The sequence below is a fragment of the Macaca nemestrina genome, chromosome 16, assembly GCF_043159975.1.
Source record: "Macaca nemestrina isolate mMacNem1 chromosome 16, mMacNem.hap1, whole genome shotgun sequence".
NCBI classification, from domain to species: Eukaryota; Metazoa; Chordata; class Mammalia; order Primates; family Cercopithecidae; genus Macaca; species Macaca nemestrina.
In genome coordinates, this window is record NC_092140.1 from 98,027,584 (window position 1) to 98,051,590 (window position 24,007).

Consider the following 24,007-nt stretch of genomic DNA (forward strand, 5'->3'; position numbering starts at 1 on the left):
TGTGTCATCATCACGTTTTAGTTACTGTAGACTCAAATCAAACCTCTCCTTCCCTAATACACAAACAAATTCTTCATATGAACATAAATAACAACCATACTCTTCAAAGCACCTTGGATAGTCTTGGCCCTTTATTCTTTGATACATTTTATCATACTTCATGAAAAGATTTGACTGGAAGTTATGCTTTGACTGGAATTCTACTGGATCTATATGTCAGTTTAGAAAAATTGACATCTTACTTGTTCTGTCTTCCTAATCATGAGTAATCTCTACTAATCTACAGAATTTCACTTTACATTATTTAATACTTCTTAATGAATAAATCTCCCCTGCTGAAATCTTACCTATCTTTTGTTGTATTTATTCCTACATACTGACATTGCATTTTTAAACAGCATTTGCTTTTAATTATATTTTGAAGTTAACTGGGTACTGGCCTACAGAAATGCAACTGATGTATTAATCTTATATCCAGCCATTTTCTACAGTTTGTTATTTCAAATAATGTCTAATCTGCAGTCACATGATTTATAGATGGCAGTTCTATTTTCTCCTTTCCAGTCTTTGTGCCTTCCATTTTTTTTCTTTTTAAACTTTTGCAAAACCTGGCTAAAGCCTCAAATACAATATTAAACAGTTAAGAAAAATTCCAAGATGAATATTTCAAAGGTTATGACAAGTAAGTTCCTTCCCACCTTACCTGGAAAGATCCATCTTAAGAAATAACAGCCATATTTCTTTTAATTCTTTAGCAATCAAGAGACAACACACACTAGACTATGCTGAATTCCTGATTACAACCAGGCATTTTGAGATGATCTTTATGGCAAATGTGTTCCTACTGTATTATTTATGAAATTTTACTAAATTATATCATACTTCATTTATACAGAGTAAGCTAAGGAAAGATATTTTAATATGCTTTAAGAAATATCGTGGTACAGTCTGAAAAACTTTGGTTTAAGTCTGGAATCAGTCAGTTATTTACCAGCCATTGGTTCTAAAGGTAAGTTACTTAACCTGCCAACTTCAGTATTCCTCATATGTAAAGTGGAAATAATATGTCACAGGATGTTTGTGAGGCATAAAGTAAGACATGTAAAGTATTTAATTAGTATACTGTCTGGCACACAGTAGTCTCACAAATGGTACTAATAATTACCATCCTCTCCTGCTTAAGAACCCATGCTTTATTAAGTTTCAGGAGATAAAAATATTCTAGTGCACAGTAAATCACCATGAATTCTAAAACTATATACACTTTTTATGAACATACGTAAAATTAACAGAAATAAACTAGATGATCAGTAGTATCTTGGGGCTGTTCTTTCTTTTTTTTTTTTCTGAGACAGGGTCTCACTCTGTCACCCAGGCTGGAGTGCAGTGGGGCGATTATAGCCAGCTCACTGCAGTCTTGACCTTGAGGGCTCAAGTGATCCTCCTGCCTCAGTCTCTCCTGAGTGGCTGGGACTACAAATGTGCACAACCACGCCTAGCTCATTTATTTTTTGTAGAGACATGTTCCCACTATTTTGCTCAGGCTAGTCTCAAACTTCTGGGCTCAAGCAATCCTTCCGCCTCAGCCTCCCAAACTGCTGGGATTACAGGTATAAGCCACCACACCCAGCCTGGAACTCTTCTTAGTAATGCATAAAACATGTACTACCACATAAGAATTATAACAGCCTTTAAAAGAGAGGAAGGATCAACTTGCATTTTACCTGGCATATCTGCTTGATCAATTTGAGCCATTGTTATTAAATGTCTGTTGATCAGCTCCTATGAAACAGAAATAAGTATATTTCTATTTAAACACAGATTCTGAACCCTGGATTTCCTATTATAATTAAATAAACTAAATATTAATATTTTTGGCATGTGCACTTTTTAAATATTAAAATCATGAAACAACATTTCTAAACATGGTAAAATGTCTGAACTCCAGGCCCAGATAGACTTAGACTTGCCCATAATTAAGACTGAGTTTAAGTAGCTGTGCCACTTACACACAGGTAGCTGGGCTACCCAAAACACATGACTAACACTGTGGCTGAAAATTCAAGGTCTACTAGTAAGCTGGTAATAATTAATTTAAAAAGCACTATACTGGTAGAACTCACTTCTATGAAACAAAAATATTTCTGAGAATCTGAGTGTAAAGTGAAATTCTACATATCAAATAACTAGTTGTTTACCAAAAATTAAACAAAACACTTTTGTAAAACATTCTTTTAAAAAAATATTGAGCTCTCTTAAAAGTTATTTCCTGGGCCAAACTACTTATTTTTAACCTACACCTATTAGAAGAATACTGTTAGAAACCATTGAAATTATTTATATACTTCAAAGAGCCTTTTCAATAGAAATAAAATGAAGTACAGAAGAGCGAACCATTTAAATAGCTATTCTACGTTTTATATCCTAACACAAAATTTGAAATTTTTTTGAAAGACAGGTTTCCTTAAACACACCAATTAAAACTTATAAATTCGATGTGCTTTACTACAGCATATTTGATTAAATAATATGATTTGAAAAGAGCTCTGTTCTTTCCCCTGTTCACTAAAGCACAGGAGACATTAAGTATTCTTACTATGAATTCTGAAAGCATACCTGTCGGAGTTCATCGGCCATGAAGAAGGAAGGTGCATTTGCTTTCGGTTGCATATAAGCAACGTGAGGTGCAGTCGGAGGATAAATATGATAGTTTGGAAACACCTAAAAAGGTAGGAAGGGGGTAAATATAATCACTATTTTTCTTTCTTTTTTTTTTCAGACAGTGTCTTGCTCTGTCGCCCAGGCTGGAGTGCAGTGGCGCAATCTCGGCTCACTACAACCTCCGCCTCCCGGGTTCAAGTGATTCTCCTGCCTCAGCCTCAAGAGGAGCTGGGATTACAGGCACCCGCCATCACGTCCAGCTAATTTTTCTATTTCTGTAGAGACAAGGTTTCACCACATTGGCCAGGCTGATCTTGAACTCCTGACCTCAGGTGATCCACCTGCCTCGGCCTCCCAAAGTGCTGGGATTACAGGTGTGAGCCACCATGCCCAGCCTCACTAATTTTTCATAATCGATAAGCTTTATCAGTGTTTTGATAAAATTTTAATCTTTACATGATAGTAATAAATTTTAATACATTTTAAAGCTGTAAATAATATTGAAGTAAAAACCTCAGAGAATAGCTGTTATAGAATACTTTCTGAAAGAATTTCATATTAAAAATAATATTTCAGCTGGCACGGTGGCTCACACCTGTAATCCCAGCACTTTGGGAGGCTGAGGTGGGCGGATGACCTGAGGTCAGGAGTTCGAGACCAGCCTGACCAACATGGAGAAACTCCGTCTCTACTAAAAATACAAAATTAGCCAGGTGTGGTGGCACAAACCTGTAATCCAAGCTACTTGGGAGGCTGAGGCAAGAGAATCGCTTGAACCCGGGAGGCGGAGGTTGCAGTGAGTGGAGATCGCGCCATTGCACTCCAGCCTGGGCAACAAGAGCGAAACTCCGTCTCAAATAAATAAATAAATAAATAAATAAATAAATAAAAATAATATTTTAGTAATCAATTAAAAATCTAATGAGCCAGCCTGGCCAACATGGTGAAACTCCATCCCTACTAAAAATACAAAAATTATCCTGGCTAACATGGTGAAACCCTGTCTCTATTAAAAATACAAAAAATTAGCCGAGTGTGGTGGCACGCACCTGTAGTCCCAGCTACTCAGGAGGTTGAGGCAGAATCATTTGAACCCAGAGGTGAGTTTGCACTACTGCAAACTCGTTTGCAGTGAGTCGAGATTGCACTACTGCATTCCAGCCTGGGTGACAGAGCGAGACTCCATCTCAAAAAAAAAAAAAAAAAAAAAAGTTAGCCACGCTTAGTGGCAGGCGCCTGTAATCCCAGCTACTCAGAAGACTGAGGCAGGAGAATCGCTTGAAACTGGGAGGTGGAGGCTGCAGCAAGCCGAGATCATGCCACTGCACTCCAGCCTGGGTGACAGAGCAAGACTCTGTCTCAAAAAAAAAAAAAAAAAAAAAAAACCTAATGAGAAAGAAAACATTTCTTCAGATACAATAAAATTTAAGCTCCACTGAGAAGACAAAAGTAGCTCTTTGGAAGAAATGTCACATAGTCAGCCTTCTGTATCCCTGGGTTCTGTATTCAAGGATTGGACCAACCATGGGTAGGAAATATTCAGGGGAAAAAAATGACAACACAACAATAAGAAGTAATACAAATTAAAAATACAGTGTAACAACAATTCGCAGACCACTTATACTGCATTAGGTATTATAAGTAATCTAGAGATAATTTAAAGTATACAGGAGGATGTGTATAAGATCTACACAAATACTATGTCATTCTGTATCAGGGAATTGAGCACCCAGGAATTTTGCTATATGTGGGAGTCCTGGAATCAATCCCCCTTGGATACTAAGCGGCAACTATACAAACAGTTCATCACCACTTTTTGAAAGCAACTGGAAGCAAGGAAGGAGAAATTAAAGGTGTTTGAGTACTGGGAGGTAACAAAGGAACATTGCCCTGACTGCCCAAAGGATTCTCCCCTTCACAGGCATTTTGTGGCCAAACTAAACAAAGTGTTATTCAAACCCATTCTAGGTCAGCAGGTTAAGTGAACAGAAGGATACAATAATACATTTACCTTCCAAGCAAACTACAATAAAGTTACTACATCAGCTTCCACCTTCTTGTCTTTCATTCTTCCAACTGGACTCATCCCACCACCCTTTCTTCTCTTTATCACTCTTTTCTCTCTCTCCTTCACTGGTCCATGATACAAAATCAAAGTTCAGTTTTAAATATCTTTTCTATCTCTTCATTCTTTCATTTTAAACAATGAAACTGTTTTTCTCTTTTAAAAACTAATTCAGCTGATTTGTGCTGCCTCAACATGACTGCTCTGATCTAGATCTCAACTAGGAAGCAGTTTTGTGATACTTGTAAGGTTTCCTTTAGCCTGTGTCTGCAGGAAGAGTAATATCTCTTTTTTCTCGTGTTGGTTTCCTTATATAACAGCATAGTTTAGGCTGGACACAGTGGCTCACGCCTGTAAACCCAACACTTCAGAGGTCAAAGTGGGCGGATCACTTGAGGTCAAGAATTTGAGATCAGCCTGGCCAACTGGGTAAAACTCCATCTCTATTAAACATACAAAAGTTAGCCGGGCATGGTGGTGTGCGTCTGTAGTCCCAGCTACTAGGGAGACTGAGGTGGGAGGATGCTTGAACCCAGGAGGCGGAGGTTGCTGTGAGCAAAGATTGCACCACTGCCCTCCAGCCTGGGTGAAACAGGGAGAATCTATCTCAAGAAAAAATAAATAATAAATAATAATAAATATATATATAGTGTGTGAGGGGTAAAAACATTATTAAAATGTGCCATATTTAATCTCTATAAAACTGGTGGAGGTAAATTTAATCTCTATAAAATTGGTGGAGGTAATTTTGGCCAAAGAGCCTCCATATACATTAAACTAAATTTCTTTCTACAAATAAAATTAAAAGGTAAATGATTATAAAACATAATAAACGAAAAAGGCTAAAACACTCATGGATTCCTTATTTGAAAGAACAAAGAGAAGTCTCTACCTACCTATTTTTTTGATCTTCTGTTTGGAAAGTGGTTCTGTGATAATGTTTGAAAGATTTCTGATTTTTAAAAAGCCCACAAAACTGTTAGCTATTTTATTATTTTTAAAAAGCAGTTTACATGACTTACAACTATTTCTATAAATGTTTTCACATCTATTTCTCATAGAATAGTTAGGTATTAATATCCTTATTTTACAATTGGAGAAACAGTTTCATAAGTACATAGATTCACGAGTCTAAAAACAATGTGGCACAAACAAAAAAAAGAAGTATGCTTTCTTTTCACTCAAATTCTCTTAGTAAAATATTAAATTCAATCAAAATAAGTTAACTTTGAGGATCAAAACGGCATATTGAAATCCAAATAATGTTTCATATAAGCCTATCATCTATGACTGTCAAATGTCTATAGATTAGATCAGCTTCCGTTATTTTAATGTAGCAATCCCCAACCTTTTTGGCACCAGGGACTGATTTCGCGGAAGACAATTTTTCCATGGACAAGGGGGTGGGGGTGAAGGGATATTTTTGGCATGATTCAAATGCATTACATTGATTGTACACTTTATTTCTATTATTATCACATTGCAACATATAATGAAATAATTATACAACTTACCATAATATAGAATCAATGGGAGCTTGTTTTCCTGCAACTAGGCAGTCCCATCTGGGCGTGATGGGAAACAGTGACAGATCATCAAGGACTAGATTCTCATAAGGAGCACACAACCTAGATCCTTGGCATGCACAGTTTACAACAGGGTTCATGTTACTATGGAATCTAATGCCGCCACTGATCTGACACAAGGAGGAGCTCAGATGGTAATGAGAGCAATGGGGAGTGGGTGTAAATACAGATGAAACTTCACTTACTTGCCCACTGCTCACCTCCTGCTGTGAGGCCTGGTTCCTAACACTGGTCTATGGTTCAAGGATTAGGGACCCCTGTTTTAGTGGACTCTGGCTTTCTCACTCATGAGGCCTTCATCTACTACTTATTTTTCTAGGGTAAATAAAATAATTTTTGAATACGGACGAAGTAATGAAGCTAAAAAAGGTACAATTTACATAACATGGAATCCTTCTCTCCTTCTCCATTCATTCTCGCCCCCTTGACTCCCGTCCCTTCTCCCTGTCCTGGAACATTACTAATTGACTCTGATAAGAAATCTTTCTTTCTGGCCATGTTCTTCCTCTCTTGGTCTTCATATTCATGTCTCCTCTGGGGCCACCTCTTCCCAACTGTTTCATGATTCTTCTCTCACTTCATCACCAGTCCTTTGGTAACTCTTTCCTCATCTATAATCATGGCTCTCTTTGGTCTGACTCTTCTACCTCCTTAGCAAAGAGCCATACTGCAGGCCCCTTATCACTATGTGTCACTCCACCATCCACAGATCTAGCTGTTAAATAACCACCTCATCTGAAATAAGGGTTTATCATTGATTTGCTTCCAGTAACTACTGAGGACATACCATCTACTTTTTCTAGCTTCTTACTAGAGGTTAAACTATCTATACCTAAAAACAAATGTCAGCAGGCATCAACTCCAGCTAGTACAAGGTAAACCCATAAGCAAAACATGCCATAGAGTACTAAAGTAAGAGCATGGATATAATCTAATTTCTGATTAAACCAGATTAGTCTAAAACTAGAGTTATTAGTAAGGCAGAACTAGATAAATTTGAAGAGTTGAGAAGAGACTAGACTTCTCATCTAAGTGAGAAAATGAAATACTTTTTTGCATCACAATAAAAAGCTGCAGGAGGGGGTGGACCACCTCATTACTAAAAGGACCTGTTACAAGAGAGTACTAAAATGTCCTCTTTAATGCAAACATACCATTCCAGTCAAAGGTGCTGGAGTTGTGTCTGTATAGAAGTAAGTCGTTCCACCAACAGTTTCCTTTTGGATCACCTGACCAGAAGATGGAGTCTGAGAAACAGGATTATTAACAGATGTAGAGGCACTAGAAGGCACCATGTAACTTGCTGGATTTGGAGTGTGACTTCTTCTTCTGGGAGCAGGAGAAGTATGTGGAGTAATCTTGGGGGAATGAAGAGGGGAAGACCCAGCAGACAACGACATTCCTGAAGAAGATGTAAAAATGTTTCTTAATGGAGCAATAATTGGTTTTAGAGAAAAAGTCTGGAAAATAAAATGCAAACATTCATTTGGAAGAAACATCATCTTTGGGATCTTAAGTGCACAAAGATGAAGGAAATAATTTTATCTTGTTTTGTTGTAGAAAAAGCTCTGACTAAAGCAAATGTAAAGTTTCTTTTTTCAAATGTAGTTATTCCCAAATATGTTAGCAGATTTATTGTAAGAACAGTCTCCTCCATATCAAGGTTTACATCACAAACTTTAATAGCAAGAATGACCAAAAATTTAATAAATTAATGGAAGGGTGGGAAGTAACCGAATTGGGGCTCTTTATAAAATTAAGCCTTTTATAAAAGAAAAACTTTTATAAAAGGCATAATTCCTTTTTTATTAAGAATCATTAACAATACAAATAGCGCATTCCCTAAACATATTACAGTATTAAAAATTCAAATTATCTATGAAGAGCTACTAGATTTCATTCAGCCAAATATAATTAACAAAATTGTTTGAAAAAGCAAAAAAAAAAAAAAAAAAGTTGAAATACATAGCAGCTTAAGTGCCATATGTTTAATATCAAGCAGTCTGTTGTTCTGATGCCTTTTTGTCATTAACTCTAAACAGGCATATCCTGAAAATTTCTACAGATGCGTACTATTTAAAATTAGGCCAATTGATACCATTATGTTCTAGAGGAACCACCACAACCAATAAGAAACATTATGTGCAGAGCACCCTCTATCATTGGAGAAAGGGAAAGGACAATTGTCTTTACCCTTCAGGAGATTCCAAGCTAGCTGAGAAAAAAAGACCAGGTCACATGTAAAAGACATAAAATAACTTAAAAAAATATATATACACTAATGCACTACAACTACATGCATAAATGCTGATGAAATGCAAATTAATTAAAACCAGGTAGAGTTAATCAAAGGCTTAATGGAGTGATCAGTTCTGAGCAGATTAAAAAGGGTATTTAGAGCAACAGTTACTCTTCCTGAAAAAAAAAGAGCTTATCCAGGAACTGTTTTCTGGCTATTTGGTGAATGCCTAAAAACCTTCAACACTGAGGTAATATGCCACCTCACAATACAAGAAAAGGGTTACCAAAAAATGCCTCTAGTCACAAAATTATGATTACCAGGGATATGAGTTTCAATGTCTAATAATTCATAAGATACCAACATGTTTTCTGAAAACATGTAGGTGAACAAAAATAAGCAGAGAACTGAAGTAATACTTTTCTTTTCTCTGAATAGCCCTCTGTACTTTCTGAAGAGCCTCAACATAATTATTTCTGGTTTTCTGAGCAACTAAATAGGCAGGTGAGGTAAGTCGGGCTATAAACACCACAGGACATACATGCAAAGTCAACAGCAAAGCCAACACTCAAACTCAACTCTACGAATTCCCAATCTAGTACTCCTACTACTATAACACAATGTCTACTGCATTGAGATTAAAACAGGATAGGAATTCTCAAGTTATGTCTCAAATGTGTGTAAAAGAAAATTAAACCCCAAACTCCTTAAAAAAAAACTATGAAGCCAAATTACTATATTGATATAAACCTTTTATTTTTTAAAAACTATTCCAGAGCTCTGTTTCTCACTCTATATTGTACATTTAATTAAAGGTTAATCCATAAAGCAAAAATTATATTAGACTATTATCAATGGATAAAAACTTCCTACTTGTCTAAAATGAAATGCATTTTAGACAGTTTTTCCTAAAGCTAGTCTCTAAGACTTTCCAAACTAAAACTGGCCAAGTAACCAAAGATGAGTAAATTTGTTTACTATTATGACATTAAGTAACACAAAAGAACTACAATTCTTGAGCCAGGCACTAATCGAAGTGTTCCACATCCATCAGTCTACTTAATCCTCACAACCACCCTGTGAGGTAGATATAGCATATTTATTTCACAGAGGAGAAACTAACTTAAAAGATCAAAATAATTACTGTAAGGACAAATAGAGGTAATTCAACAAAAGAATCAAGATTCAAACTCAGGTTGATTTAATTACAAACTCTGTGCTCTCAGCCAACATGCTATATAGTTGCCCAGTTCCTAAGTCTTGCACACTCAGAAAAACAGGAAATCAATTACATGTTTTACTAGCTTTAGTGTGACTACTGAAGCTATGTGTAGCATGGGCTGAAGGGAAAGATTCTGACATCAAAGTAGGTATGTAAGAGAGACTAAAAGTAGAATCTTTCTTTAAGGCTGAATACATGGAAAGAGATGACCATAAAAACAATCTAAGGTGAGTTAAGATAGAAATTCATGTACAGTAGAATTTACACTATAGAGTATCAAGAGTTCTCTTAAGAATTCTAAATTTTGTGAAGTTATTTTAATATAAAGCTGCAGAAATAAAATTTGAGTTCACCTCTGAGCTGAGGCTGATTGGAGTTACTTAAATACATTTAAAATGTAAGCTGAGTGCAGTGGTGTGGGCCTGTAGTCCCAGCTACCTGAGGGGGCTGAGGCAGGAGATTCGCTTGAGCCCAAGGGTTTGAGGCTACGTGAGCCATACAGCGCCCATGAACAGCCACTGTGCTCCAATCTGGGCAACATAGCAAGACCCTGTCTCTTTAAGGCGGGGTGGTGGGGAGAGGAAAACAAGAAAAAGAAAAGAAAGAGCATTCAAAATAAAACACGTACAACAGTAAGTATCACCCCCCCAATAAGGATAATAGGATATTTAAATTGCATAGGAAATTAAAAACTAAATTACTAAAATACCTAATCTAATCACAAAAGGCACAGCTTTTTGGCACCTGTATATTTTACAAGTGTGTTAAAGAACTGAGTAAAATATCTACACATCTGCTTGGAGAGAGGTATTCTGTATTTAGTATTATGAAGACAATACTAACAAGATGCCCATTCTTAAGTGCCTATATACAGTACTAAATTATAAACAGCAAGAAAGAATAGAATCACACTACAGGAACAAGTAGTTTAAAATAGGATGCTGAATTAAAATGAACAGATTCTGCTCAAATTAAGAAAATGTGATTGAAAGTTAAGAATTCTTAATTTAAAATGGCATCTTCCATTGCACATTATTTAATATTTAACCACAGGAATCTTATGCAAAAAAGGGTTTGAGGAAACAATTTGATATAATAAAACTAAAGGTCTTCTTTTAATAATGAGGTACATCAGACAAACCATAATAGAAGTTTCTTCTTCATTAGAAATTTCATGTTTCACACATATTCTCATATAATTTCAATCTTTCCACATGCAGCAGGGAAAGGGCTACCAATGGTTATTGGAACACCCTGATATTAACTGACAATCAACAGAATACCAAAGCAAATATAATAATACATAGAAGATCAGCATAAGAAACAACCTAGAAGAATGAAAATTTGTATCTTAAATATTCTAAATTAAGAATATTTCACTTTTGTATTTCATTTTTTGTATTACTTCTTGTCATTTACTCTTGAAATGACATTCTGATGACATTAGTATAGAATAATTACACTATAACTTCTAAAGTGAATATGCAGACTGAGATATTTAAAAGTAATATATCATAAATTAACTGCTTTAGGGCATTTGAAAAATTATTCTCAAAAGTACCCAATTCAAATAAAAGTAAGGAACAATATAGGAATGTCCACTGGAGAAATTAACCGGAACTGACAAAATAAAGAAATGAGATAAAACTTCAAGGCTAATTTATAAAGGCAAAGCATCACTGTTTTTTTGGATGGCACAATTCTATTTCTGGAAAACCTAAGACAAACAACATAAAAAACTCCTGAAAATAATTACAGAATTATTAGAGTAAATGATAGAAAATTAATACATACCAAATCAGCACCCTTCCTAAATACAACCAACCAGTCAGTATAATATTATTTCTGGAAAATGAGAGACTAAACTAACATGGACACTCTCCCTCAACCCCTACCAATGTTACGAATGCACAGAACTGTGAGATAAAACACAACACCCCAGCATTTAAAATATACCTGATTAAAAAAAAAAAAAAAAAAAAAAAAAAAGGGCCAGTCACAGTGGCTCAGATGTATAATCCCAGCACTTTGGGAGGCCGAGGCGGGCAGACCACCTGAGGTCAGGAGTTCAAAACAGCCTGGCCAACATAGCGAAACCCCATCTCTACTAAAAGTATAAAAATTAGCTGGGTGTGTTGATGTGCATCTGTAATCCCAGCTACTCAGAAGGCCGAGGCAGGAGAATCACTTGAACCTGGAAGGTGGAAGTTGCCGTGAGCCGAGATTGCACCATCGTACTCCAGCCTGGGCAACAGAATAAAACTCTGTCTCAAAAAGTAAATAAATAAATAAATAATAAAAAATAAATTAAAACCCCCAAAGCAAGAAACTAAAGCAGAATCTAAAGTCAGGAGCTTATGTTGTGGAGTTTGGGGAATTATAAGCTAGGTCAGATACAGTCTCTACAGCTGAGTTTCTAAGGCCCACAAGGGTAGATGAAAAGTGGCCATGAGCCCATAGAATACAGAAAATGAAACTAAAACCCCTGTGTAAAACCAGGACTCTGGAAAAGCAGTAAATATAGGACAAAACCATTTCTATCAGCTCATAGAACCAAAAGGGAAGCCTGTTTATGGAACAGCAATGGAGAAAAAAGAGGAAGGTTGGAGGACCGAGGTGATGTCTTAAGAGAAATGGAAACCACATGCCTGTTCTATGCATAAGTACAAGAGAGAAAATCCTCATGAGATTCCATGCTACAGAATCCTGACAAATCAACACAATACTCAACTTGCTTTAGAAAACCTCTTCAGACACCTTGCTGAAGCAAACACCAAACTATTTTGATGAATACTTTCACAAAATGACAACATATAAGAACCTTCCCCAGAAAATAATCCCACTTAAAAGAACTCGTAAGAACCAGCACGTACAACATACTTGAGAATTAACAAACCAAGAAGAAAGAGTCCACGTAACAGAACCATATAAAACAGATTATAAAATATAATTACTACTGAGGTGATTAAGAATATGAAAGAAGTGACAAACATCACAAAAGAATAAGGTGTTTGTTCTTCCAAAACAGAGCGCACTGGCTAAGAGTGAAAATATAAGCATTAAAATTAAAGGGAAAAAAACCATCAAAAGACGCATTAAATAGTAAAGTACATAAATCAAAGAGGGAAACAATAAATTAAAGTAGATAAATCAAAGAGGGAAACAATAAATAAAGATCTGAGGAAATTACCTAGAAATAAAACTTGGAAAATTACCTAGATACAAAATAATGAAAATGTAAATATCCAGGAGAAGAAGAATACTGGAGAAGCAACATTTGAAAAAAAAAAAAAAAAAAAAAAAAAAAAAAGATTTGTGATTTTCAAGAACTCAGCACATAACTCCTTTGCACATAACTCCTCATTCAAGAAGTCCTAAGTAAGAGTTCTCAGCAGAGGCTGGGTGTGGTAGCTGAGCCCTGTGATCCCAACATTTTGGGAGGCTGAGGCAGGAGAATTGCTTGAGGCGAGGCATTAGAGGCCGGTCTGGGCAACATGGTGAAACCCCGTCTCTACAAAAAATATAAAAAATTAGGCTGGGTACGGTGGCTCACGCCTGTAATTCCAACACTTTGGGAGGCCGAGGCAGGTGGATCACCTGAGGTCAGGAGTTCGAGACCAGCCTGGCCAACATGGTGAACCCCCGTCTCAATTAAAAATATAAAAATTAGCCAAACATGGTGGCATATGTCTGTAATGCCAGCTACTTGGGAGGCTGAGGCAGGAGAATCACCTGAACCCGCAAGGCAGAGGTTGCAGTGAGCAGGGGTCACACCACTGTTCCAGCCTGGATGACAAGAGTGAAACTCCATCTCAAAAACTAAACTAAACTAAACTAGACTAGACTAGACTAGACTAAACTAAAGTAAAGTAAAATAAAATAAAATAAAATAAAATAAAATAAAATAAAATAAAATAAAATAAAATAAAAATAAACCAGACATGGTATGCCTCTGTAGTCCCAGCTACTCAAGAGGCTGAGGTGGAAAGATTGCTGGAGCCCAGGGAGGAAGAGGGTGAAGTGAGCTATGATCGTGCCACTGCACTCAGGCCTGGGTGACAGACAGATGCTGTTTAAAAAAAAAGTTCTGAGTAAAATAAGTCCTTTCTACCAATTACGCAAAAATGTAGCATGCGAAAGACAAAGAGAAAATCTTAAAAGCTACCAGAAAAGAGACAAATGATCTAACGAAAGAAAAATACGCTAACTGTATCAGCAACACTAAACAATGAAATTTTCAACGGAGAAAAGATAACTGTCTACTTGAAATTTATATACAATCTACAAATGAAGAGAGAAAGACACATTTAAGGTTTGTCACTCGCATCTCCATGGTGAAAGAACTATTAAACGATCAACTTCACTAAAAAGGAAATTCCCCCCTTAAAAGGCATGGAATGTCAGAATATGTGAGAAAATCTGAATAAGCACTAACAGTAAAAGAATAATAAAAGTCAAAGTATAACTAAAATTCTAGACAACTAAAACACTGAAGGGGGACAGGAAGGCTCAAAGTCACTAAAAATTCTTGTATTGGCCAGGCGCGGTGGCTCACGCCTGTAATCCCTGCACTTTGGCAGGCTGAGGCGGGTAGATCACTTGAGGTCAGGAGTTCGAGACCAGAATGGCCAACATGGTGAAACCCCATCTCTACTAAAAATACAAAAAATTAGCCAGGCGTGGTGGCGGGCACCTGTAGTCCCAGCTACTCGGGAGGCTGACGCAGGAGAATCATTTGAACCCAGGAGGCGAAGGTCACGCCACTATACTCCAGCCTGGGCAACTGAGAGAGACTTCATCTCAAAAAAAATAAATAAAAATCTTGTATTAATATTTTTACTGCCCATCTCTTCAACAATTCCATACTTAAAGAATGAACGGTAAAAATCTAGTGGTGACCATGTGAAACAGAAACATAATATGTAATATCCAACACCTAATTTCATACCATACACAAAAATTACTTCAAAATGAGTCAAAAACCTAAATGTACAAAACACAACAAAAAAAAAACATAGGTATAAACCATTGTGACTTTTAGTCGAGCAATGGCTGCTTAAGATATGACAAATACTGCCAGTGGAGCAGATGCAAGAAATAAATAACAAACAAATAAATAAATAAAAGATAGGACAAATAAGGCACAAGCAACCAAAAACATTTTTTTAATCAGGCTTCATCAAAATTTAAAACTTTTTCTAACTCATAGGAAACTATCAAGAAAGTGAAAAGGCAACTCACAAAATAGGAGAAAATATTTGCAAATCATATATTTAATAAAGGTCTAATATGCGATGGTCAGTTCAATAGATGTTGAAAAAATATTTGACAATATTTAACATCCCTTTATGATAAAAACTCACAACAAACTGGGTAAAAAAGAAACGTACATCAAAACAATAAAAGTTAATATATGACAAACCCACAGCTAACACCACATTGAATGAGAACAATTAAAAGCCCAGCACTTTGGGACACCAAGACAGGAAGATCGTTTGAGCTCAGGAACTTGAAACCAGCCTGAACAACATGGCAAAACTCCATCTCTACTAAAAATTCAAAAAATTAGGGCATGGTGGTGTGCACCTGTAGTCCCAGCTACTCAGGAGGAGGCTCAGGTGGGAGGATTGCTTGAGCCCAGGAGGCGGAGGTTGCAGTGAGCCAAGATTGTACCACTGAACTCCAGTCTGAGTGACAGAGTGAGACCCCGTCTTAAAAAAAAAAAAAAAAAAGCCTTTCCTCTAAGATCTGGAACAAGACAAGGATGCCCATTTTCCTCACTTTTATTCAATATAGTACTGGAAGTCCTAGCCATAGCAATTAGGCAAGAGAAAAAAAACAAAGGTAACCAGATTGGAAAGGAAAAATCTAAATCTAATCATCCTTGTTTGTAGACAACATGGTATTAGATTTAGAAACACCAAAAGACTCCACCCAAAAACTGTCAAAAGTGATAAACAAACTTAGTAAAAATTTCAGGAAACCAACTTAAAAAAACCAGTATCATTTATATATGCCAACAGTGAACAACCTGAAGAAGAGATCAAGAAAGCAATCCCATTTACAATAGCTACAAAAAATATAAAATATCTAGGAATAAATTTAACCAAAGAAGTGAAAGATCCCTATAAGCAAAACTATAAAACACTGACGAAAGAAACTGAAGAGGACACAAAAAGAGTGAAAGATATGCCATGCTCATGAATTGGAAGAATTAATATTGTTAAAATGTTACTACTACCCAAAGCAATCGACAGATTCAACACAATCTATCAAAATATCAAGGACATTCTTTGCATAAACAGAAAAAACAATCCAAAATTCATATGAAACTACAAAAATCTTAACAGCCAAAGCATTCTGAGCAAAACTAACAAAGCACGAAACATCTACTACTTGCTTCAAAATATGTTACAAAGTCACAGTAACCGAAACAGTACGGTACCTGCATAAAAGCAGACACACAGACCAATGGAACAGAACAGGGAACTTGAAATAAATTCACATATTTATAGGCAACTAATTTTCCAGAAAGGTGCTAAGAACACATATTGGGGAAAAGACAGTCTCTTCAATAAATGGTGTTTGGGAAACTGGATAACTACATGCAGAGAATGAAGTTATGTTCCTTTCTCTTACCATATGCAAAGGTCAAATCAAAATGGATTAAAGACTTAAATTTAAGGCTTGAAACTATTAGGATAAAAACACTGGGAAAACCCTTCAGGACATTAATCTGGGCAAAGATATTTTGGGTAAGATCTCAAAAGCATAGGCAACAAAAGCAAAAATAAGACAAATGGGGCTATATTAGACTAAAAAGTATCTGCACAGCAAAGGAAACAATCAACAAAGTGAAGACAATTTGCAGAATGAGAGAATATATACGCACACTATCCCTTCATCAGGAAATTAATGATTAGTATAAAGAACTCAAACATCTCAATAGCAAAAATAAATAAATAAATAAATCCAAATAGTCTGATTTTAAAATAGGCAAAACATCAGGACAGACATTTCTCAAAAAAAGACATACAAATGACCAAGTTATATGAAAAAAGTCCAGAATTATTAATCATCAGGGAAAAGGAAATCAAAACCACAATGAGATCATATTACCCCAGTTGAAGTGGCTTTTATCAAAAAGACAAAAATAATGAATACTGGTGAGGATACGAGAAAGGAGAACATCGGTATACTATTGATGGGAATGAAAACGAGTACAGCCACTATGGAAAACAATATGCAGGTTCCTCAAAAAAACTAAAAACAGAACTGCCATATGATCCAGCAATCCCACTGCTGCTGGGTTTATACAAAGAAAAGAAGTCAGTATGTAGAAGAGATATCTACATTCCCACGTTTATTGCAGGACTATTCACAATAGCCAAGATAGAGAGTCAACTGAAGTGTCCATTAATGGATGAATGAATAAAGAACATGTGATACATGCATACAACAAAATATTCTTTGGTCATAAAAAAAAAAATGACATCTTGTCATTTTCAGCAATATAGATGGTACCGGAGATCATTATGTTAAGTGAAATAAGGCCAGGAACAGAAAAATAAACACTGCATGTTCTTGCTCATATGCAGGAGCTTAGACAGTAGATCTCATAGAGATAGAAAGTAAACTGGTGGTTACCAGAAGTTGGGAAGTATTGGTGGGTGGGGGACTGAAGAGGTTAGTTAACGGGTACAAAAATACGTTTAGAAGGAATAAGATTTAGGGTTCAATAGTATAGCAGGTGACTACAGTTAACAATTTGTTGTATAATTCAAAATAGCTAGAAGAAGTGAAATATTCCCAATACAAATGTTTGAGGTAATGGCTATCCCAATTTCTCTGATTTGATCATCGTATGCATGTATCAAAATAACACACATACCGGCAAATTATGTACAGCTATTATGTATCAATTGAAAAAAAAAACAGGTCTAGTATGAAGAAGAATATAAAAACCACACAATCACGGCCGGGCGCGGTGGCTCAAGCCTGTAATCCTAGCACTTTGGGAGGCCGAGACGGGCGGATCACAAGGTCAGGAGATCGAGACCAGCCTGGTTAACACGGTGAAACCCTGTCTCTACTAAAAAATACAAAAAACTAGCCGGGCGAGGTGGCAGGCGCCTGTAGTCCCAGCTACTCGGGAGGCTGAGCCAGGAGAATGGCATAAACCCGGGAGGCGGAGCTTGCAGTGAGCTGAGATTTGGCCACTGCACTCCAGCCTGGGCGACAGAGCTAGACTCCGTCTCAAAAAAAAAAAAAAAAAAAAAAAAACCACACAATGATTTAAAAGAATCAAACAAGTAAATTTAAAACAGGGCAAAGGATTTGAATAGACATTTCTTCCGAAGAACACATACAAATGGCCGATAAGCACATGGAAAACTCCTCAAAATCTTTAGTCATTAGGGACACAGAAATCAAAACCCCAATAATACACTGTTTCATACACACTAGGATGGCTATAATCAATTGCTATGACCCTAGCAATGGAATTGTGATTCCGAATTGTGTATTACCGAAGAGCACTAAAAACATAGGTTCGCACAAAAACTTGTACATGAATGCTCATAGTAGCATTATGCGTAATTACCAAAAAGTGGAAATAACCCAAATGTCTATCAATGGATAAGTGGTAAACAAAACATGATATATCTACATAATAGAACATTATTCACCAATAAAAAGGAAGGAAATACTGACATATACTACAACATGGATGAACCTTGAAAACATTAGCTCAAAGAGGCTAGACATAAAAAAGTCACATATTATATGATTCTATTTATATGAAATGTCCAGAATAGGTAAATCTATAAAACGTCAGAAAATAGATTAGTGGTTTTCAGGGAATGAAGAAAGAGAAAAATGAGAAGTGTCAGTTAACAGATACTAAGTTTCCTTTTGGGGCAATGAAAATGCTATGGAATTTGAATGGTAATGGTTTCATGATCTTTTGATATATTAAAACCTACTGAATTACATACTTTAAAAGGATTGATTTTATGGTATGTGAATTATATCTCAATTAAAAAATTAATATTCAAATCACTGCCTAGGGGTATGGTAGAGGGATCAAAAGGACCAAGAAAACTATTAATCAAATGTGAGAGGGGTGTTGGTGGGACAATGAAATACAATGTTTAAAAAAAAAAAAGGAACCCATTTACATTTACTAGCAGCAACAAAAAAGATAAAATCTATAGATACAAACAACTAGAACTGTGTAAGACCCCTATGAAGAAAACACAAAAACCTACTGACAGAAATAACGGATTACTTAAACAAACGGGAATAAACACCCATACTTATTTGTTATAAAGATGTCACTTCTACCCTAAAATAATCTAAAATTATGATGCTAGCTCAATAAAAATACCAACAGGATTTAAAAATATTAGCCAAGCTGGCTGGGCTCACGCCTGTAATCCCAGCACTTTGGGAGGCTGAGGTGGGCGGATCATGAGGTCAGGAGTTCAAGACCAGTCTCACCAACATGGTGAAACCCTGTCTCAACTAAAAATGCAAAAATTAGCCGGGTGTGGTGGCACGTGCCTGTAATCCCAGCTACTAAGGAGGCTGAAGCAGGAGAATCGCTTGAACCCGGGAGGCGGACATTGCAGTGAGCCAAGATAGCGCCATTGCACTCTAGCCTGGGCGACAGAGTGAGACTCCATCTCAAAAATAAAATAAAATAAAATAAATAAAATAAAATAAAAATATTAGCCAAGCTAATTATACCTATGTGGAGGAAAAAAAGCATCAAGAATAGCCAGGAAAAAAAAATTACTGAAGAAAAGAAAAACAATTAAGGATGAAATTGAAGAAAATTTAAAAGAAAAAAACAAAAGATAAAAAATTAAGAAGAAAAAAGTGGGCCATAACACCATTAGACACTGAAAAATGATCAAACCTACAGTAACGAAGATAGATGTTTGATAGAGGCTCATATGAACAGTGCAAAAGAACAGGACACCAAAACCGATCTCAAATATATATATATAAATATATATAAATGTATATAAAAATATATATATATATAAAATAAGTATAACATAAAGGCTGTACTTCAGACTTCAAGGGAGGAGATGACCTGTCCAATAATCAGATGTAACAACTGGCTATCACTAAACAATGAAGTGAATAAACAAATGGTTATATAGATAAAATCAAAAAAGTGAATTTCCCTTTCATTCATTACACCCACATAAATTTTACATGAATATTCAGATTAAATATTTAAGAGTTTAAAATAAAAGAACTATTTTTAAAAATATGCTGTTACGAAGAAACAAAATTCAAAGGTCAAAAAATAAAATGTTCATCAATTTAACTTCTTCAAGAGACAAAAATTGACAAAAATTGCTGCAGAACAAAAAAAGATATCTGCAACACTTAATAAAGGGCTAGTCTGTTTAACATATAGTTCTTAAAATCATAAACAGAAAGTAAGCAGTGAAAAATGAACAAGTTATACAACTAGCCAGTTGGCAGAAAAGAAAAATACCTCAAACATAAAAAGATGCTCATGTCTGGTGCTAATTAAAAAGATGCATCTTTTCCGAAAGATTTTATGTTTTAAAGAAAGAATTAGGCTGGGCGCGGTAGCTCACGCCTGTAATCCCAGCACTTTGGGAGGCCAAGGCGGACAGATCACGAGGTCAGGAGTCTGAGACTCCTGACCTACCTTCAGTAGGGTGAAATCCCATCCCTACTAAAAATACAAAAGTTAGCTGGGCATGGTAGCAGGCACCTGTGATCCCAGCCAGTCAAGAGGCTGAGGCAGGAGAATCGCTGGAATCTGGGAGGCGCAGTTTACAGTGAGCCGAGATCGCACCACTGCACTCCAGCCTGGGTGACAGCAAAACTCTGTCTCAAAAAAAAAAAAAAAGAACCAAGAACTAAAGAGATACAAATGAAAAGTGGCTCACTGTTGGCCTCTTCTCAGACTGGCATAGATAAAAATAAGTTTAATTAGACCATTATTAAAAGGGTATGTGGAATATAAACACTGTCGTAGACTTCTGGTATCTTTTTAAGTCAATGTAGCAACACCTACCCATTAAAACACTTTCATTATGATAATGGTAAATAATTCAAAGTGTAAGTAATTCAAACGAAGACAGACACAAATGAAAAATAAAAACTGTGAATTCCATAAAAGTGAAAATTCTTGTCTCGCTTATGTTTTTGGCCTATAAGAGTCACTGAATAAAGGCCTCATGAATTAGTGTCAAGGTTTTAAATCCATTCCAGTAAAATCTGGAGGAAACATTTGCTTCAACCAGAAAAGTTAAAAAGTGTATACAAATCAAGCGCGTCTGAGATTCCAGAGTGAAGATCATCCTAAACAGGGAAATATTAAAAACATTCTTTGTAAAATCAGTAACAAGACAAAAATATCAACTATGAGCACTTCTCTATAACATTATACTAAAGGCCCTAGCCAACACAAGATAGCTGGAAAAAAGGCTGGAAGGGAAGAAATAAACCTATCATTGTTTGCCATCGTCCAAATACAAGAATCTGTAAAATACACGCAATAAAAGTTTATCAGGGTGACCAAATACAAAAGTGTATCACATATCTAAACACCAGAAATAATCCATTTAAAAGATTTTTTTAAAGACACCAATTATGATACCAGTGAGTACTACAAAGCATCCTGTATAAAGATACAAAATAAATCTAACAAAATATGTATAAGACCTAAACATGAGTAATTACAAAACTTTGTGGAAAGACATTAAAGACAACCTGGAAACAGCTGGAGAGGGAGAACCCCTCCGTGTTCAGAGATTGAAAGACAATATTGTAATGAGGATTCTTTTCAAATTCTCTAAAGATCAATACAGCTTCTCTGAAGACACCATGATGCTTCATGTACCCACACATCAAAAAAGCTTCTCCCTTCTCTCATACATCATCAACAACTGTACTTGCCAACACCAAATACTCTAAACCTCAACCGCACAGTAAATTCTAGTTCATCCTTCTGAAATATCTTCTTACTTGATGAAGATTTTCTTGACACCCATATCTAAAAATTATTCCCATCACTTTGTTCTTCTTTTTGCTGCAAATACCACATGTGATTCAGCTGTTCCATGGGGAAGAACTGTGCCTTAATCCTCTCTGTATTCCCATCTACACATGTAAATGGCAAACTGTGTAGATGGGAAATTATTCAAAATATAATTTTGTTGAAAAGAAATGGATATAGAGGTGAAGATCTCCTCTTTCCTTGGTACCAACAACCAAGATGCTAAATACAGCAATAGCTATCATTATCAAATTTCCTGGAATAACAAAGGCCATCATGGAAGTACTCAGTATAACAAAAAGCTGGGGGCAGAGGAAAAGTAAATGATCATGCTATCAAGCAGCATGTATGTCAGTCAATAAAAGCAAACATGAAACAACCCACTAGACACTATGAGAGAAACAGAGGAATGTAAAGGCATCTGGGGTGAAGGACATTCTTCTGACAGTCTTATTACTCTAATATGTGTTACTTTTCCTAGGTCAATGCAATCTGAGTAAACCTAGGTTACACAAATAGTTTTAATGAAGTTCCAATAACCAAACTAAATCCTCAATAATAAATTGTCATGTCTAACTACATTGAAGATAATGATTTAGATTAGAAATAAAACATATGTCATCTTGAACAGATAGATGACTTGAGAACATGGGAAGCATTATCTTCTTAATAACGAGGCCAATATCTGGGGCTTCTGCCATGAGAAAAATCATACTAAGGAACTTATACAATCATAATCAAAATACAAAAAAATGCACTACTACAAATACTTCTTTATTCATTTTTAACCAAATTCCCCAAATCACCCCCCCAAAATTAAAGAATACATAGTTACAGCCCAAAACAGATACTATGTTTATATCCCCAAATTCTGAGTCCTAAACATGTTAAGAATTAATAAAGTCTCTTCTTTGACTTTCCTGATGATTCAAAGAGTAGAAATAAATTATCCAAAGTTGAGTTCAACGAAGCCTCCCTCACAACCCCCACCCCTGCCACCAACACTTGTTATTTCAGTGCTTCAGAGACAAGCTTTGTTCCTTACACCATTTCTATCACTGGCTCTTCTAAGCAGCAGAAGAAACTGAGTTTAAGGAAGGTATTTCAGCATAATTACTATTGCAATTAAAGTTGCAATAGTAATTGAGGCTAAGAACCTAGTCAAAAAAATTCCCAAGCTCTAGATGACTATATACTGTATGTAAGCACAGCCTTCTACTGAAGAGAACTTTCTTTTTTCTTTTCTCCTTTTTCTAAAACAGGGTCTCACTCTGTTGCCCAGACTGGACTGCAGTGGCGCCAACAGGGCTCACTGAAGCCTCGACTTTCCAGGCTCAAGCAATTATATACTGTCTCAGCCTCCCTAGTAGCTTGGATCACCAGCACATGCCACTATCCTTGGCTCATCTGTGTATTTTTTGTAGAGACAGGGTCTCAACATGTTGCCTAGGTTGGTCTCGAACTCTGGACTCAAGCAACCTTGTCGCCTCGGCCCCCTGCAAAGTGTTGGGATAACAGGCATGGGCCACCACACCCAGCCAAAAAGGAAAATTTAGAAGTGGACACAAATAAAGATGTGACTCGGATAAACAAGCCATAGGCATATGTATGTTTTAAACGTGGCTCTCATTCCAGAATAGAGTGTACAATATAAAACCAACCACTTCACCATCAGAAAATCAATAGAATCAGAAAGTAAACACTAAAATAATACTAGCCTTTACTTCTTTCCTCAAAATAATTACATTTTTTCAATCAAATTCAACCTTGCAGAGAATATCAAATCTGGCAAAAAATGTTCTTAATCAAAAGTATCAAGCTTAACAAGGTAATAAGAATCATGCAGCTAATGGAGCGAAAGTTGAATTTTCTGCAAACTCATTTGTCTACAGCCCAATTTTCTAAACTCTGCCATGATGGATGACTATTTGTACTTCCGGCCTAATCAATTAAAGATATTCAAATAATCTACTCAAATACCGGCTAGGTAATACTATCATTATGCCTACATTATTTTCAATCATACCAACTTTCAGATGATTAAAATAAAATTTATACATTTATAATCTTTTCATGCTTAAATAACAAAATTATGTGTTACTACACAGACACAGCTTCGGGATTTCCTATGTTATCCCACAGCATATTTTATCTTCAAAAAGACAATCCACTGTGTCCCTGC

The 24,007-nt window shown here is 36.0% G+C and overlaps 1 protein-coding gene across 3 annotated transcripts in view; it reads right to left on the reverse strand.

The window, feature by feature from the left end:
* LOC105490196 (poly(A) specific ribonuclease subunit PAN3) overlaps positions 1–24,007 on the reverse strand; it is a 161,074-nt gene that overhangs the window by 31,990 nt on the left and 105,077 nt on the right. For all 3 annotated transcript variants that reach the window (XM_011755596.3, XM_011755598.3, XM_011755597.3), the window contains 3 exons: positions 7,467–7,714; positions 2,617–2,721; positions 1,725–1,782 (listed from right to left, as the gene is read on the reverse strand). In XM_011755596.3, coding sequence (XP_011753898.1) covers positions 1,725–1,782; positions 2,617–2,721; positions 7,467–7,714 — 411 coding nt within the window. The remainder of the gene's footprint in view (positions 1–1,724; positions 1,783–2,616; positions 2,722–7,466; positions 7,715–24,007) is intronic.